At 40.8% G+C, this 17,247-nt stretch overlaps 1 protein-coding gene across 1 annotated transcript in view; it reads left to right on the plus strand.

Annotated features, from left to right (window-relative positions):
* Positions 1–323: 323 nt before the first annotated feature.
* Positions 324–17,247, plus strand: part of LOC130117541 (dolichyl-diphosphooligosaccharide--protein glycosyltransferase subunit STT3B-like) — an 87,200-nt gene continuing 70,276 nt past the window's right edge. Inside the window, exon 1 of the mRNA XM_056285643.1 lies at positions 324–897. Within this exon, the coding sequence (XP_056141618.1) occupies positions 626–897 (272 nt within the window). The 5' untranslated portion in view covers positions 324–625. The remainder of the gene's footprint in view (positions 898–17,247) is intronic.

Here is a 17,247-nt window from a genome sequence, read left to right on the forward strand (position 1 = left end):
TAATTTAGCATTGGTCCGTGCTACTTTCATATTCGCTCCCTGTATTTTCTGTGAAACTCGTATTTTTCCATTGGCTCCCAGTCATCTTTCTCTCCGTCTTTCATTACTATCGGCGGTTTGTTCTGAGATATTTTCTTTTCCGTGTCAGAATGCTCTCTTCTGACTAGCTGGGTTACTTGTCTCTCTAATGGCTTCTGTCCCAGGATTGGTTGACACCCAGCGCATCGGCCCCCCCTCGAGCCGTACCTGTCTCGTTGTGAGAGGCTGATGGTACTTCCTGCTTCCCACTTTAACCCCGCCCCCATCACCCGCTTCCGAGGAGCTGCTCCAGTCCGGTCGCATGTGTCATCATCGGCGTGCTGCGAAACCTCGCTGCTATGTGACTCGCCAAGAAAACTTAGTTGATTTTTTTTTTTTGGTTGGTGGGAAGAGAGGGTAGAAATTGGGACTATAGTTGTTGTGTTTGCAATATCGGGGAGATAAACGTTAGGACGGACTGAGAGGGGGTCTCGGAAGTGGAGCGTGGCATTGAAAAGAGAGAGAGAGAGAGAGAGAAAGGGGAGGGGGGCTTTTTTCCCCTGTGTGTACCAGATAGCTTGCTTGTTAGCCACGAAGGGGACTGAATATGGCGGAACATCACCCAATTTCCGACAACAAACACAAATCTTCCCTCCACGTAGGAGCATCTTACTCGGGGAACGGTCGCAGCAGCACGGCGCTGGCCGGAGAGAGAGGCGGCGCCGCCGGTGGAGGTTTGTCGGGCGGGCTGGCGCAGCCGGCCGGGTGGCAGTCCCTGCTGTCGTTCACCATCCTGTTTCTGGCCTGGTTGGCAGGTTTCAGCTCCAGGCTCTTCGCTGTCATTCGCTTCGAGAGCATCATACACGAGTTTGACCCCTGGTGAGTCCCCCTCCCTCTACCACTCGCACCAGCTACCACACTTTAAGTTGTTTGACAGACGTGAGATGTTTCGGACGCACAAAGTCATGACAGGAACAACAAAACTGCCCGCGACTCCTTGGACGACCGTGGGGAAGATTTCACCCACTCACCGTAATAATAGGGTTAACTTATCACATGTAGGTTATAGGCTGTTTTAGTTGGAGCTTCATGTCATAGTTTGTGTAGCGACTATTTGTCTTCCTTTGCTTTGTTTTGGGGGGGTCTAAAAGCGATAATTCGGATACTGATGACGGCGGAGTGAACCCGGAACGAGGCAACCACGATGCCAAGCGAGTACTTGCGGTGAAATACTCCGATAACGGCGCTCTCCTCAATGATTGCGAGGCAGACACTTCACTTCCATATGGAAATAAACATCAGGTTTATCGCTGCGCAGAGGTGCGGCCTCAACCAGAATGTTTTATTATTAATTTCAAATGTTTATTACAGTAAATTGCTTTTAACTGTAGGAGTTACAGCCTGTCACTCTTCCAACCGCAGATATCTGCTCAAATATATCTCCACGCCATTGCTTATCTTTGACTCGTACAGTTTTAGACTGTGCCACCACAGCACGTTTTGGACTTGCATCCTTAACCATCACAAGGTTTGGCTATTGGACCAACCCAGACGACTTTCGAGATGTATATTTGTCATCAGTTTACTGCCCACATGAAGTGAGTTTCCACATGCTTCCTGAGCAGTTACTGCATGCATGCAGCGACTAATTACTGGACAGTTAGTTTGACAGATTTTCAGCAGGATAAGTGATGGCATGTAAAGTGGTCATGAGTAAAGGAATTTGGCTAAATGTTTACATCGTTATTGTTGGAATGCCCATGTTAAAACTGTAGTTTACAAAACTAAATTAGGATTCAAAAAAGCATCGCTGAGTGAGCTTGCACTGTCTGTAGGCAGAGCTGATGCTGTTATTGCATTGATCATATTGTTTGTATGTGCACAAAGGTTTTGTTGCCTTGCTGAAGCTTGCATTGCATCATTGCTTACAATGGGAGTATTAATGATTTATTATTTAGGGATCAGGATGGTGGATAAAGCTACTGGCACCATGTCTGTCCGTTAACCCAGAGGAACAGGCAAGGTGTTGTGAAATTCCTCCAGAATTTGTCTTCATCCTAGTCAAAACGTAATATAGCATGAAATGCATCCGTTTATTTATTCCATTCACTTATCTATCTATCTATCTGTCCGTCCGTCTATATTGCTTCCATACTGGTACGTAGATTGGACCTTGTAATCTAGATGTTTTGATTGTTAAGTAGATGTGTGACACTTTATAAGCCTCCTTCTTTTTCTGTGTGGATCAGAGGTTGGTAAGGAGGGGATACACATGGACATAGCCTCCTGTTTGGGTGACTGACAGGTATGCAAGAGAATTTAGTTTGAATTCAGTCTTGAAAATATACTGATGGAGTGGTATCTTTAAAAGGTTGCAGTCGGAAAAAAAACTTATGAGGGTTGAAAAGCATTGAGGAAGATGAAAGGCAGTGAACACTTGTGAAACGGCCTACAGCCTATTCTGACCATCATTTGATAGCATTTCCCTCAACTGCAAACCTAGGATCTCACCACAAGGTCATTATCTTGTTAAAGCAGAGAGCAAGAAAACAGTTTTACTACCTTTCTGCTACCCTGTTTTCTCTTTCTTGCTCTCTCTTATGTGTTATTACGTAGCCAGTTAATAGTCCTCCTTCTTAGAAGAGCTAAGTGGAGCTTTTGGATTTGATGGGAAAGCGTGAACTGCTTTTTCCTTTGAAACAGTGGTGAACTACACAGTTGGTTTGTAATTTCTGTTTATCTGGTGTTATTTGGCCTCCTGTTTCCCATCAGCAGGAATGAATATTGCTGAGTGTCAACACACAGGGCACTATTCTATCATTTGAAAAGAAGTCTTCGACTTAGAGCTGATTTAATAATCTCAGTACTCAGTCGTGGGTAGGGGTGGGAATCTCTAGGCTAGGCACCTCATGATTCGATTTGATTCTGATTCAGCGGGATACTATGCGATCATAAAACGATTATTGATGCATCTTGATGCATCAACATTTTTGATTTCTATACATGATTTATTTTTTCTCACTGTGTGACTACTTGCTACTTTTAGAATATTGCATATTTGTAATGATCTATAGTTAAAATAAACCGATGAATTTACTTCCATTGTCTTTTAATAATACAGTAACAAATAGTAGAGATGTGTCAACTGAAAGATCACGTTTCCCAGCATTGCAAAGAACCAACAAGAAAAGAAACAAAAGTGTGCCTGTAGCAGCATCCTTGTTGTAAATTAACATGGGCTTCAGCAAGACTTCAGCAATCACGTGATAACATAAAAAGCTGCCCTCATTCACAAATGATAAAGACTTCAACCGAAATCCTCCTGTTATCGGTAATGAGCACAGAATCCTTCAGACAAAAAACAAAGCAAAACATTTTGCTGTATATTAAAATCAGAAACAGCTTTCATACAAAAAACAACATATAATTCTGTACCAGCTCTCATACAAAACTAACGCTTTTAGTGGAGTATGCGGTAAAACAATAAGTAATGGAGAAAATACAAATATTAGGCCACAATGAAATCATGGAAGTGCAACATAGCAAATGTGCTTAGCTGGTGAATGCTGGAATGTGGAAGTTTTTGTGTAAGAACAGGAGTTGGTCTACATGCGCTGGTGTAAGTGTGCCCCGCTGTGCAGGAACTATATCTCCGGCACATGAGACACGAGCTGCCAGTCATCCGTAATAAAGTACGCAGTTACGGTGACATAAGATTCTGTAGCAATGGATGTCCATGCATTGTATGTTATTGCTATCCTACCTGCTTCCTTCAATGATTCCATGACTTTGGTTTTGGTTTCGTTGTCGAGTGTGAGTATTGCTGTGTCGGTGGAAAAAATGTCGAGATGGGATGTTGTATCTCGGCTCCAACGGGTGCAGCAAATTGTTGGCAAAAGTTGTGATTGACTTTGTGATTTGCTTCGCCCTTTCCGAGTTTGGCAGAAGCTTTGATATCACTTGTTCAATTGTTCTCTGGTTGGCAGCAACTACAACCGGCTGTTTTTTCCTCCAGGTGGAGCCGTGAAATATGGTTTCTCATGTTTGTTGTGTTCCCAAAATATTTTATTTTAGTCAGACACAACTTGCATACAGTTGTCCAGGTCCCTTTTCCCTAGAACTTCATAGAAGCCAAAATGCTTCCATACACAGGCTTTTAAGCCAGAGGGTGCCGGTTGGATTGTATCCAACTTCAGTAGCTCACGCTCATGCATCCTCACCAAAACTGAAGAAGTAGCTTAGCGTAGAATGTAAACACGACCCACATGTTTTACGTTTCACCATCCAGTTGGTTCAGCGGCAGCCATAAGGAGCGGAGCGTACAGCCCAGTCAAGAACTGAGCTTTAAATTTCCGGTTATTGAGTTTTCTGCATCGAGACATAATCTTTTATGAGAGAATTTCGAGGCATGTAAGAGTTGACCCCCCCACCTCACCCCTAGTCGTGGGTGATATTTGGACGGCTGGTTAGGACAAGGTAACCAGTGTTTTACCTGTTTGTGGCAGTCCAAGCTTATTTGACTCGGATAGATGTTAAGTAAGACAGCATGATTGATGGTAATAATGTAAATCGAGAAGGTCTTGGAAGTAAAAGTAAACGTATGTGTGTACCGTAATAGGAAAAAGTTCAAGGACCATGGAAGATATTTGAGAATGGCCCAGTGGTTCTTGATTTGTGTGTGTGTGTGTGTTCGTGTGGGCCACATTTGCGCCTGGGCTGCTGAATAGGTTATCAGTTGTTCCACATTACACGGCACAATCTGAGAATGGGAGTGAGTGTTTTGTGTTCTGTAATGAGCAGGCATTAAAGCTGAGCTGTGTTGTTGTTTTACATCTTGTATGAAAGGTTCTAGTTTCTTGTTGTAATTTTTGGGGAGGAGGAAAAGGCACTTTTCGAAGGTTTAGATTGAGAAGGTAGGCAGGCATGGGTGGAGAAATTAAATGTCTACTTGGAACTGAATAGGAAAGCAGATCCCAGATTTAGCCCTGTTGGCATCATTTACACCGGCTGCCTCAACAAATCAGATTTTTTTTCAAACTTATTTTTCCCTTCTCTTGGCATCAGCAGCATTTAAAATACCGACAACTTGAGGTGCCTGCAGGGGAATTGATTCTGATTCATTTGTTCCCAGGTCGAAACTACAAAAGCTGTAATGCCTACCTCATAAATAACTAAAAAAGAAAAAAATCCATTCCAGCGGTCTGAAGTCAGGCCTTGTTGTCTAATCATTCCCGAGTGAAAGCAAAACCTCCACCTGTCGTTCTGTGCTATTGGTAGTGTGTGTGGCTTGGTTGCTGGGGTTGTCTCATTTTGTACTGCTGGTTAGCTATGTTGACATCCGTCTGCAATCTGATCCTTCAGTAACACTTCAGCAGGCATTGACTTTTTTACCAGCCAGGGCAGCAGAAACTGTGTCCCGACTGGTAGAAATGGGCAGGGGGTATGGAAAGGCAGATAGGCTGAGTAGCTGACTGTGACTAATTGACTGATAGCGCCACTGAGTGACGGAGAACTTGTGCAAAAGTGTGCCTTGACAAAGTAGTTCAGTCCACAATAAATGCAACGATATTGGGATTTCATTTTTTTTAAACACTTAAAAAAATTTTTTTTAATTCCCCCCGCTTTTTTCTCCCCAATTGTATCCAGCCAATTACCCCACTGCTCCACCCCCTCTGCTGATCCAGGGAGGGCTGCAGACTACCATATGCCTCCTCCGATACATGTGGAGTCTCCAGCCGCTTCTTTTCACCTGACAGTGAGGAGTTTCGCCAGGAGGACCTAGTGTGTAGGAGGATCACGCTATTGCCCCCAGCCCCCCCCCCCCAAACAGGCGCCCCGACCGACCAGAGGAGGCGCTAGTGCAGTGACCAGGACACATACCCACATCCGGCTTCCCACCCGCAGACACGGCCAATTGTGTCTGTAGGGATGCTCGACCAAGCCGGAGGTAACACAGGAATTCGAACCGGCGATCCCCATGTTGGTAGGCAGCGGAGTGACTGCTACACCACCTGGACGCCCTTTTAACACTATTTTGATTTCACCCTCCCTCTCATGAATCATTTAAGTCAGTTTCTTCAGAATGTGTTCAAAAGTCAGAAAATGACAGAAGGCTAGAAGTGGCTCTCTCTCTTGGCTCCAGTCGTGTTATGAAAAGGGTGCAAAAAGGACAGCGTGATTGGGGATAAGATGTGACCGTCTGCCCCAAGGAAGCTTTTACTAGTACATTTGCTATCACAATTATTATGTCTTACAATTGGGTAATGTATTAAAAATGTTCTGTCTGGTGATCTATGACAAACTTTGTAATAGTTTATTATAGATAAGTTGTCTTGACCCCGTACTAATCTATCTGTGGTTATCATGTAGGATACTGGTATGCTCTGTCATGTCCATCTACCTCAGGCATGTATATAACTAACCTGCTAACATCTCTTTCAGCATCTCTGATCTCTGCACCACTGCACTTTATCACCTCTTATTTTGCCTGTATATAGTCAATCCTTGTATATAGTGTGTGTGTGTGTGTGTGTGTGTGTGTATATATATATATCTGAAGATTGTTGTGTTGTAGTCTTGTTATTCTATGTTAAGTACACTGAGAACCAGGAAACTGGAGTCAAATTCCATGTATGTGCAAACCTACATGACCAATAAACATGATTCTGATTCTGATGTTGGGCTATGTTTTGAGTATGGCCCACAACACCTCAAGGAGGCGCAACAGTTTTAACAGCATCCTGGAGCCACCCCAGTCAACACCAGCATGCAGCAGACTCAACAAGGCTCTCTGCACAAAATAAAACTCTTCACACTACTCTGTACCCATGCTTAAACTTACAGCTAAAACTTTGATGTCACATAATAGTCCTATATAATACTCATCACATGGAATAAGATCTGGTTGAACCCATTACCAAATTCTGATAATGAAAGAAACAAGTGGTGGTGTTCTGTTTTGAAGCAACCTGATGCGCAGCGGGCTTCCACTGACTGTGATCCTCCAAAATAGCATCAAGTGGCAAATTCTTTATGTGGAACCTGAAATCATGAGCAACAAGTTGGTGATTTAGGGAAGTGGGCAATGGAGATAGCTGGCATCAAAACACCATCGCAAGATATCAACGTCTGTTGACTTTGTGGTAGTCATTATAAAGATAAAAAGGACAAACTTAATATTTTTAAAGATCCAGTCCAATGATTTCACTTCAGTCAAGCAAGTATTATTGTGGAATGTTATTATTATAAGTGTCTTTTTTTCACCTTGAGGGATATCATTTGATTTTTATAACTGTTTTAGTGTGCCCTTTCTGGGCTCAGCCAATCCTCAAGGAGTGGAGGGGGCGTAGTCCTACATTCACAAGACTCTTTATTGATAGCTAGCTAGTTCACTAGCTTGCAGTATGTTGCTAGGCAACTATTTGAAAATAGACCGATTGACAGACTTAAGAAAATTCATTGACTGTTGTATCAAATCACTAGATGATGTAATTTTTTTACCAAAAGCAGATTTTTTTTTCTGACGGTTTGATGACGTTAACAACCAGGAGGATAGCTTCTCAAGGGGCTTTAGTCATATTTTCACAACAGTAATTCTGTTATTTATAATAAGTTTACATTAACAAACCCTTTGTTAAAAAGTACTACGAGACTGGAAAAGATGATTTACATTGGACTGGATCTTTAATGGTTTGAAATTTAATGATGTAATAAAACAGGAATATGGTAAATTTACAGCATAATAGATTTAGATTTTCCCATTTGAGCAAGCGGTATGCTATGCCTATACTAACTCCCCACAGACGATCAGACATAGTTGAAAAACCAGGTTTTTATCATAGCCAGTTGGCAATCAGGAAAGGATATCACTGCTTTTAACTGTCTTAGACAGTCTTCGCAATTTTTTTTATACCGCCTTAAAAATGCCTTCGAAAATGTGTTGGAGAGAAATTCTTTAGTTATCCATGTTGAAATGCAACCGAAAAGGTGTTATATGTCTGACTAGACATGGTTGCTGGCTTGAAATTGCAAGCTCAGCAAATTTAGAATCCAGATTGTATCACATCAGTTTACATCAGGAATCAAGCTTCAGTAATGCCAGTGGAAGCCATTCATTGCTCAGTATGACACCTCAGCTGGGTTTAACCATGCGAGTGCTACCCGTTCTTAAAAAAACAAAACACATTACTGGTCACTATGTGGCTATTGAACTTTATATAGTAAAGAAGTAAACTATAGCAGACATGGTAAGGCTATCCAGAATACCTTTTTTCAGGCTTCAGATATTTGGCATATTTTCTGAATGAGTGTTCGAATGTTTGTTCTAAACTAAAGAGCCAATAAAAACAAATCAAGGCATTCGACAGGTGACGGATAACGAACACCACCACAAGTGGTCATTTGTTCCATTTTGATATTCGTTAAAAAACAATGTGACAACAACATAGTGCATTTTTTTTAAAAATTTTATGAAACAAATTAACCTCAGGAACAGAATGGCCCATATAGACCCAATTACAATGACATCATGGTGACAAGGTCCTGCACTTCTGTCGAGATAATTGATTGTTGTTCATATATTCTTATAATAATGCTAAGTTAACAATGTCATTAGTGCTGTTAACCTAAGTACATGTACTAGCAGGTTAGTAAACCAAAGACCCAGCATACATGTCATCATCTACTCTCCTGAGTCATTAGTCTATAAAGATGAAAAAAGTGGAAAAAGAAACAAAACCATGCATCCAAATACTGAAATCATGAATATCAACCTGCCAAACGAGTATTGAAATATCCTGATATTTGGGGCCAGTCCTACTAATAAATCAGTTTCCAAGTGCTTATTCTCATTTGGTACAGCCAGACATTTTTAAGACTTGTGTATGTCGCCATGCCTATCTACCTTGGGAAAGACTTGTTTTATACCCGGACTGACAGAATATGCCCAAATAAAGCTGTGGTTGAACATAAAAGGCAAGCAAGAGCCTCACTTACCCAATAGGATTTGGGGGGGGGGGGTGGCAGCACGTCATAGTGGCATCCATAATAAATGGTGCTCTGTGTTCAGTTCAAAAATGCAGTAGGGAATTTGGTTTTTCTGTTAAGTAGTTTTATAGTTGAAGCTGTGGAGACTTAGACGTTGTCTACCTTTGTCCCCTTAAAGTAGCCACACATACATGGAAATTAAGTCAATTGCTTAGTCATAGAAAGTTATGTCTGAAAATCAAGATCAAACATCTTCATATCCCAGTGACTTGAAATAGTCCTGTCTCCACTGTCATATAGCATGTGACCTGACCTATTGTTATACGGTTTTTGAACCACCACTTATCTTCCTAGCAATTCTGTAGGCCCTGGTCTTCTCTGGGTGGGGATGGATACATAACCACATCTTTTCATAACGGCATCCTTTCTGGTTATGGCATGTTTGGTTTGGTTCTCCAGCTGCACAGGACAAGTTGGAATCACCTTTCGAAAAAAAAACCTGTTGTGTTAAGCTAAGTGGAGGGTCATAAGGTAAAACTGAGCTCACATGATGTTTTCAATTTTTAGGACTTGCGTATGGGTTATTCACAGTTTCTGACATCTATTTTTATGATGGTGTCTTGTGTTTACGAGGAAATCCTCCCCTCTTTTGATGCAGAGAATCTCCTTTATTCAACTTACATAATCTTCAATCAGATGTTGTCTTATGTAACTGCTGGATTAGAAATGATGCATTTTAAGCATTTATTCAAAGACCGTTCAAATCAGACCTTTCAAAAAACTGAGGCATATCAGCACATTTAAAATTGAGTTTTTTTCGGTTTCAACATGCCAACTTTTACACTTTAAATCAGTTGATTCTGAAAAGAAAGTGTTGACAGCCTGTTCTTCTGCTCATCTTATTCCCCATAGAACAGAACTGATTAATCTGTATCCTTTCATGAGGATCAAAATTGTCTAGGATTTTATAATCCTTGGCAAACCCCTTCTGAAAACAACTCTTTAGTGTTTCTCTCTTGTTAAACACTTGCTTTTAATAATTATTTCACATTTGACATTTTGTATTTTTACAGATCAGTTACACTTATTTTTTGACCATTTACATGTCAACATATTTTAGAAAAAAGTTCTCTGTATTTTGAGCTTCTAAGGTAAATATTAGGTAACTTAACACTACAGCATTTACTAACTAACCCATCTGGTTATTGGTCAGCTGGAATCGGTACAGTCGAACCCTACCAAAGCTACCTCCTTAACTTTTGTTGCGTCAAAAGTTGGAACAATTTCAACTTTTGCAGAAGTGCCCAAGTCATCAGAAGTTTCTAGTTGATGTCATCAGATGATTTGCATGTGAATCTGCATATAAATTAGTACATGAGAAGAAAAGGCTACGGTGGTGGAGATAGAGAAAAAGTAAATGACAGTGAATGTAAATGTAGTAAATGACTATTCAATCAAGGATACATTAGCAGAAGAGAAACAAAAAGTGACATCAAAATTGTTAACAAAATAAATCCTATATATTTAAGGAAATTATAGACTTCAGCCTAACTTTTGCCACATGTTAGGGCGATCAAGGATAGAGACGGAAATGTTCTGTCAAGTGAGGAGAGTGTGTTGAGAAGGTGGAAGGAGTTGGTGAATGAAGAAAATGGGTGAGAGAGAGGGTTGGCTGATGTGGGGATAGTGAATCAGGAAGTGCAGTGGATTAGCAAGGAGGAAGTGAGGGCAGCTATGAAGAGGATGAAGAGTGGAAAGGCGGCTGGTCCAGATGACATAACTATGGAGGTGTTTAGGAGAGATGGTGGTGGAGTGTTTAACTAGAATGTTTAACACAATCTTGGAAAGTTAGAGGATGCCTGAAGAATGGGGAAGAAGCATACTGGTACCAAATTTCAAGAATAAGGGTGATGTGCAGATTTGTAGTAACTACAGCGGTATAAAGTTGATTAGCCACAGCATGAAGATATGGGAAAGAGTAGTGGAAGCTAGGTTAAGAGGAGAGGTGACGATTAGCGAGCAGCAGTAATTCCACAAAAGAGCCCTACAGGTGCGATGTTTGCTCTTAGTGTTGATGGAAAAGTATAGAGAAGGTCAGAAAAGACCTTTAGTCTTTTTGGATTTGTCTTTGTGGATTTAGAGAAAGCATATGACGGGGTGCAGAGAGAGGAGGTGTGGTATTGTATGAGGAAGTCGGGAGTTGCAGAGAAGTATGCAAGAGTGGTGCAGGATATGTATGAGGGCAGTGTGACAGTGGTGAGGTTTGGGGTTTAAATTACAGATGGGTTCAAGGTGAAGGTGGGATCACATCAAGGATCGGCTCTGAGCCCTTTCTTGTTTGAAATGGTGACGGACAGGTTGACGGACGAGCTCAGACAGATGTCTCCGTGGACTATGATGTTCGCAGATGACATTGTGATCTGTAGTGAGAGTAGGGAGCAGGTTGAGGAGAGCCTGGAGAGGTGGAGGTATGCATTGGAGAGAAGAGGAATGAAAGTGAGGAGGAGCAAGACAGAATATATATGTGTGAATGAGAGGGAGGACAGTGGAATGGTGAGGATGCAAGGAATAGAGGTGACAAAGGTGTATGAGTTTATATACTTGGGGTCAACTGTTCAAAGTAACAGGGAGTATGGAAGAGAGGTGAAGAAGAGAGTGCAGGCAGGGTGGGGTGGGTGGAGAAAAGTGTCAGGAGTGATTTGCGACAGAAGGGTAGCAGCAAGAGTGAAAGGAAAGGTTTACAAGATGGTAGTGAGACCAGCTATGTTGTATGGTTTGGAGACAGTGGCGCTGACGAAATGACAGGAGGCAGAGCTGGAGGTGGCAGAGTTGAGGATGTTACAATTTTCATTGGGAGTGACAAAGAAGGACAGGATTAGGAATGAGTATATTAGAGGGACAGCTCAGGTTGGATGGTTTGGAGACAAAGCAAGAGAGGTGAGATTGATATGGTGCGGAGGAGAGATGTTGGGTATTTTGGGAGAAGGATCAGGGGAAGGTCAAAGAGGAGGTTTATGGATGTGGTGAGGGAGGACATGCAGGTGGCTGGCGTGACAGGAAGATACGGAGGACAGGAGGAGATGGAAATGGATGATCCACTGTGACGATCCCTAATGGGAGCAGCCAAAAGTAATCGTAATTGATAGACTCCAGCATACGTTATTAAACTAACTCTAAGCATTAGTTCGTCTGCCCACAACCTTAGGCCATGGTCCTTTTAGTATGACTGACCCATATGTCGACTATAGGACTGGAGAAGGAGACTCAAGGCAGCCCTATCACCATCTCAGTAGATTCAACTCTTGGAATATTCCCTTTGGTTTAGCTACATTTCATGTTATATCAAGACACTGCTTTGGTTCAAGTTCAGAGGCTGATACACATAGCCCTGGGAGGCTGAGGTGCCAAGGTGGTTATGCAGTAGGGTTGACCTGTGTTTTTTCAGAAATGTCTGCACCCGTTGAAGTATGAAACTTGTGTCTTTGGCAGTGGCTGGGCCAACACAGTTTATTTGATGCTAAATTTCTGCATGTGAATGTTGATCTATCAGTACCATGGCCTGGCTGTTCCCTTGTGAACCTGTGAACATGTCTTTATCGCTCTTAACAGTTCCCCTCCATCTTTGTTTTTTTTTTTCTCCACATGCCTCTCTCTTGCCTTTTGCCATGTCTTTCTTTGGTTCCCTCTTTCTCTCTTTCCTTGCGCTATGAAGTGAGTATATATGTGGATGAGCTTCCAGTCTCAGAAATACACATGTACACATATATACTCATACAGACCGGTAGGGATGATGAAACAACTGTGCAATAAATCCTCATGTTCTTGTGAGACATCTCTTGATCATTTCTTCTGGGTTGGTCTTTGCAATGTCACTCCAGGTTTATCTGACAGGCTGTGGCATTAGCGCAGTCAGAGGAGCCTACAGCTGCAGAATGTAAGGTGACTACTTGGGTTTGGTTGTATGTCAGACCTCTCTAACTGTCCTTAGGGTGATTTTTTTTTTCTCACTCCCAATGCCAGACAGTATGGATTTCATCAAGCAGCTAATGTAAAACTGGGCTAAGATACTTGATCAATTTGATTTAATTTTAATTGTCAAAGAACTGTTTTATTGCTTTCTTGTGGTTGTTTACTATGTTTTATTGAGTCGTGTGATCTTCTCTGACCCCTCGTCCTGTCTCTATTTCTTTTTAATTGCACCTTGTGATCCTGTTCCTTCTTTTTACATTCCTTTTTAACTTTCCTATTTCCAGACCAAAGTATCCTGATTTATCTATGGAGCTGGCCCAGCCTTAAACCCTCATTGGCCTAAAGGACTTTCTTCCTTATTTTTCGGTTTAGCCTATTCTGTTAGGCTGACTCTTAAAACATCTCTCCTGATGAACAATACTAAAACAGACTGAGGCTCTGCTTTTTCCTTGGCAAATTACTTAACAGCTTGAGAAATGATTGAATATAGTGATACTGAACATGCAGAAAAGCTAGAAAGGGTGGAGGTCTACATAGATACTTGCTTAAGATGTTTTTTTTTTAAATGTAAAGTCTTGAGTGTTTTTCATTTCTGCTATTCATACCTGAAATCTCACCATGATACCACCTATAAACACAGACATACAGATGGATTCATAATCATTTGGCTGTACCTAGAAAAGATATTTGATTGTTGAACTCCATTGTGAGAAGTGGAGGCATGTGATGGAGAGTTGTGTTTCAGCTTCAGAAAATGCACGTGAAGATGCATCATGAACATAACTCGCATCGTTTTGAATGTCATTCGGCTTGTTTTTTTTAATTTGACCCCTTCTAACTTACTTCCCATCTCATTTTCCTTTATGCCATGTTTTCCACTGTCAGCAGCTAATTAGCTCCTTTTGACGTCTCCTGGAGAATTTTTTTCCATGTGTGGACAAGTCTTAGTTTGACACCATTAGCATCACATTGAGAGCCAATGGTTGCTTCTACCCCAACTACTTACAGGGTTGAGCCAACCTTTACGACCCTGTTAAAGCACAGTACTTAATTATTTTCATGAACTCAAATTCAAGATTTCTACATTTGACTCACACTATTATTGGTGTAGCTTATGAGCTCTTCCATGGAACAGGAGCCCCACGGTAATGAGAACGCCTGAAAGGAAAACATGTTGGAGCCATGGATGAAAGGTATGCCACAGCAGGGTAAGTTACAACAAAATCTTAGTCAATTAAATGAGTTTAGACTCATGACATGCGTTGCATTTTGAAGTGTGAAATTGTTCGTCTCACAGCAGGTAGTTCTTCTCATTTATCTAATAACTGGTGTTTGCTTGCGATCCAACTGGAGTGGTCTATGTCAGATTTCAAAGAAGAGAGCTAGCCTTAGCCAGGAGCATGTCGACGTGCTAACATTTTTGCATTGCAATGCAAAGTTCCTGTAGAAAGAAAAACAGTGTATGTGTGTGTGTGTGAGAAACTGTTACTACAGTGTTACTGTTGTTGAAGCTATTTGATGTAGCAAAGCCTGTTAACACCGTTTGTGTTTCACATTTTTCTTTATTACTTATAATTTATATAATATCTATATAATATCTTTTGAACATATGGTATAGCATACATTTAGGTCTGTTATTTGTTTTAATATTGTCAATCTGCAGCCCTCCCCAGATCAGCAGAGGGGGTGGAGCAGCGACCGGGAAGAGTGGGGTAATTGGCCAGATACAATTAGGGAGAAATAGGGGGGGGGGGATAAAAAAAAAGAGAGATTCTGTACCTGAATCTCAATACAGATTCCTAAATGTAATCTAGGGCTGCACCTAACAACTATTATGATTATCAATTAATCTGTCGATTATCGCTTTGATTGATGAATTGGATAAAGACACCAAAAGTAATTTTATTTCCATTTTATTAAAAAACAAAATGTTATTCCAAATTGACAATGTTAACATAAATAACAGACCTAAATGTATGCTATACCATACGTTCAAAAGATATTATATAAAAGATATCATATAAATATATACATTATGAATAATAAATAAAAACGTGAAACACAAACGGTGTTAACAAGCTTTGCAACATCAAATAGCTTTAACAACAGTAACATTGTAGTAACACTCACACAAACTTTATCTCTCTCGCTCTTACACACACTCACACACACATACACTGTTTCTGTTTCTGCAGGAACTTTACATTGCAATGCAAAAATGTTATTACGTTGACATGCTCCTGGCTAAGGCTAGCTCTCTTCTTTGAAATTTGACACAGACCACTCAAGCTGGGTCCCAAGCAAACACTGGTTATTAGATAAACGAGAAGAACTACCTGCTGTGAGAAGAACAATATCTTACTTCAAAACTCAACGCATGTCATGGGTCTAAACTCGTTTAATTAATTAACATTTTATTGTAACTTACCCTGCTGTGGAGTACCCATTATCCATGGCGCCGACATGTTTTCCTTTCAGGTGTTCTCTCATTACCGTGGGGCTCCCGTTCCATGGAAGATCGGTTTTACATAGTTTGCAGCTAACACACTTTTTACTCGAATTTAATGTGAAGCGCTCCAAGACTATTGATGATTTTGGGCAAACAGTTTTTCTCCACCTCCGCCATGTTTAAAATGTTCTTTGTTTTTCTTTTCTTGAAGTGACGTAGCCAGCTCCGCAACACAGCATGCACAAACATAGACCCTACAAGTCAACAAGGAAATTTTTTGGTAGCTGTTTTTATAATCGGATTTCATCGAGTCATTGTTGTGGCCTTAATTTAATCAGTAATGTATTCAGTTACAATATTCAAAGAGTAAATTACTCAGATTACATTGAAAATACATCTTTAAAAGGTATGGGTAACACTTTCTCTGTATCAATGTTATTTATGTCACATTGTGGCTTATTCCATGGTGTTGCTGGTGTTGCCATGCCATTATTACAATATGTTTTGACCATCTGCCATTTCTGCTGTGTGCCACCGACGTGAGGTGCATGCAGCAGGAAATGTGTGCATGACGATTCGAAAATACCGCATAGTTTTATTTAAAAGGTTGTATGATTAATTTGAATTAGGAGCAGACTCGAACGGGCTGGCATTAATGTTAGAGTTATGGATGCTGTAGTTAATGATAAAAAAGGCACCCTGCTCGAGCGTGAAAGAGACAGAAGACACTGTCACGCCATGTGTGAACAAAAGGCATCTGTAAATCTTATTAAAGATAAACACTATGTACATGAGTAGGGAAAACCAGCAGTGGTGCGGTAAAAAATCATTCTGACAGTGTTACAGAATGTACGTTTGAAAGCGGCTTTTGCTGTTGCTCGCTAATTAAAGCATCTGGGATGATCCATTTAATTCATTAGGCAAAAGATAATTTCTGTTAAACATACTCGAGCTTTAAGTTTGTCTACATGGCTACTCCATCATACAGAAACTTCAGTTTTTTTCAACACAGCCACAAGTGGTCTTCTAAGATTATTCTCAAAACTCTTGGATTTTTTTCTTAAAGCTGAAATCTGTGATTTTTCTCTAATAATGAATAGTTACTTATTTTATCCATCTAGATCTTGGTGTGTCAGGTTACCTTGTATAAATTAGCATCTTCGCTGTGTTTGGAGACACGGTCCTTATACTGCAGAAGACATTTTTGACAGGGTTGCAGCAGCAAACGCGTTCTTACTCAAACAGGGAAAAAAGATTGAAACGATGGCAATTGGGAATTTCTAAGTTGGTGATTTTCAAACCAATTTCTTTTTAACTAGTGGGTCATAAATCTATAGTTTTTGGGGCTTGTAGGATGTTGGGGGGTGCATGTAACCTCTCTAATATTTAAAGGGAAAATTCACAAATTTTCAACCTTATCTCTGTCTATCTTCAACCTGCAGTTGTCCCAGTCGTTTCAGGAGTGAAACAGAGTTTATTTCTGGATGTCAAGTGACGTATTGTGATGTCAATTGGTGGCTGGAAAAACTAAACCCTAGCAGGGTTTCTGATACTTTAATCTACTTTAAACATGCTGTTCAAAAAACACGTCTTCATTCCCTTCAATAAGCTAAATTTCTGATGGAGGAAATTATGTCCCACAACACTAGTGCAGTGGATTTTATGGACAGCAATACTGTGGCATACGTGCAATTTTTTCTGGTATGTGTATGCGCTGTGGGAAAGACTGTGAGCAGGAGAACACCAATTTCTCCATCAGTATAGTTCACAATGAAGGCTATACTGGGCACAATGAGATATTGGTACAGGCACATTTAAAAGCAACT

Source organism: Lampris incognitus, chromosome 9 (genome assembly GCF_029633865.1).
Source record: "Lampris incognitus isolate fLamInc1 chromosome 9, fLamInc1.hap2, whole genome shotgun sequence".
Lineage (NCBI taxonomy): Eukaryota > Metazoa > Chordata > Actinopteri > Lampriformes > Lampridae > Lampris > Lampris incognitus.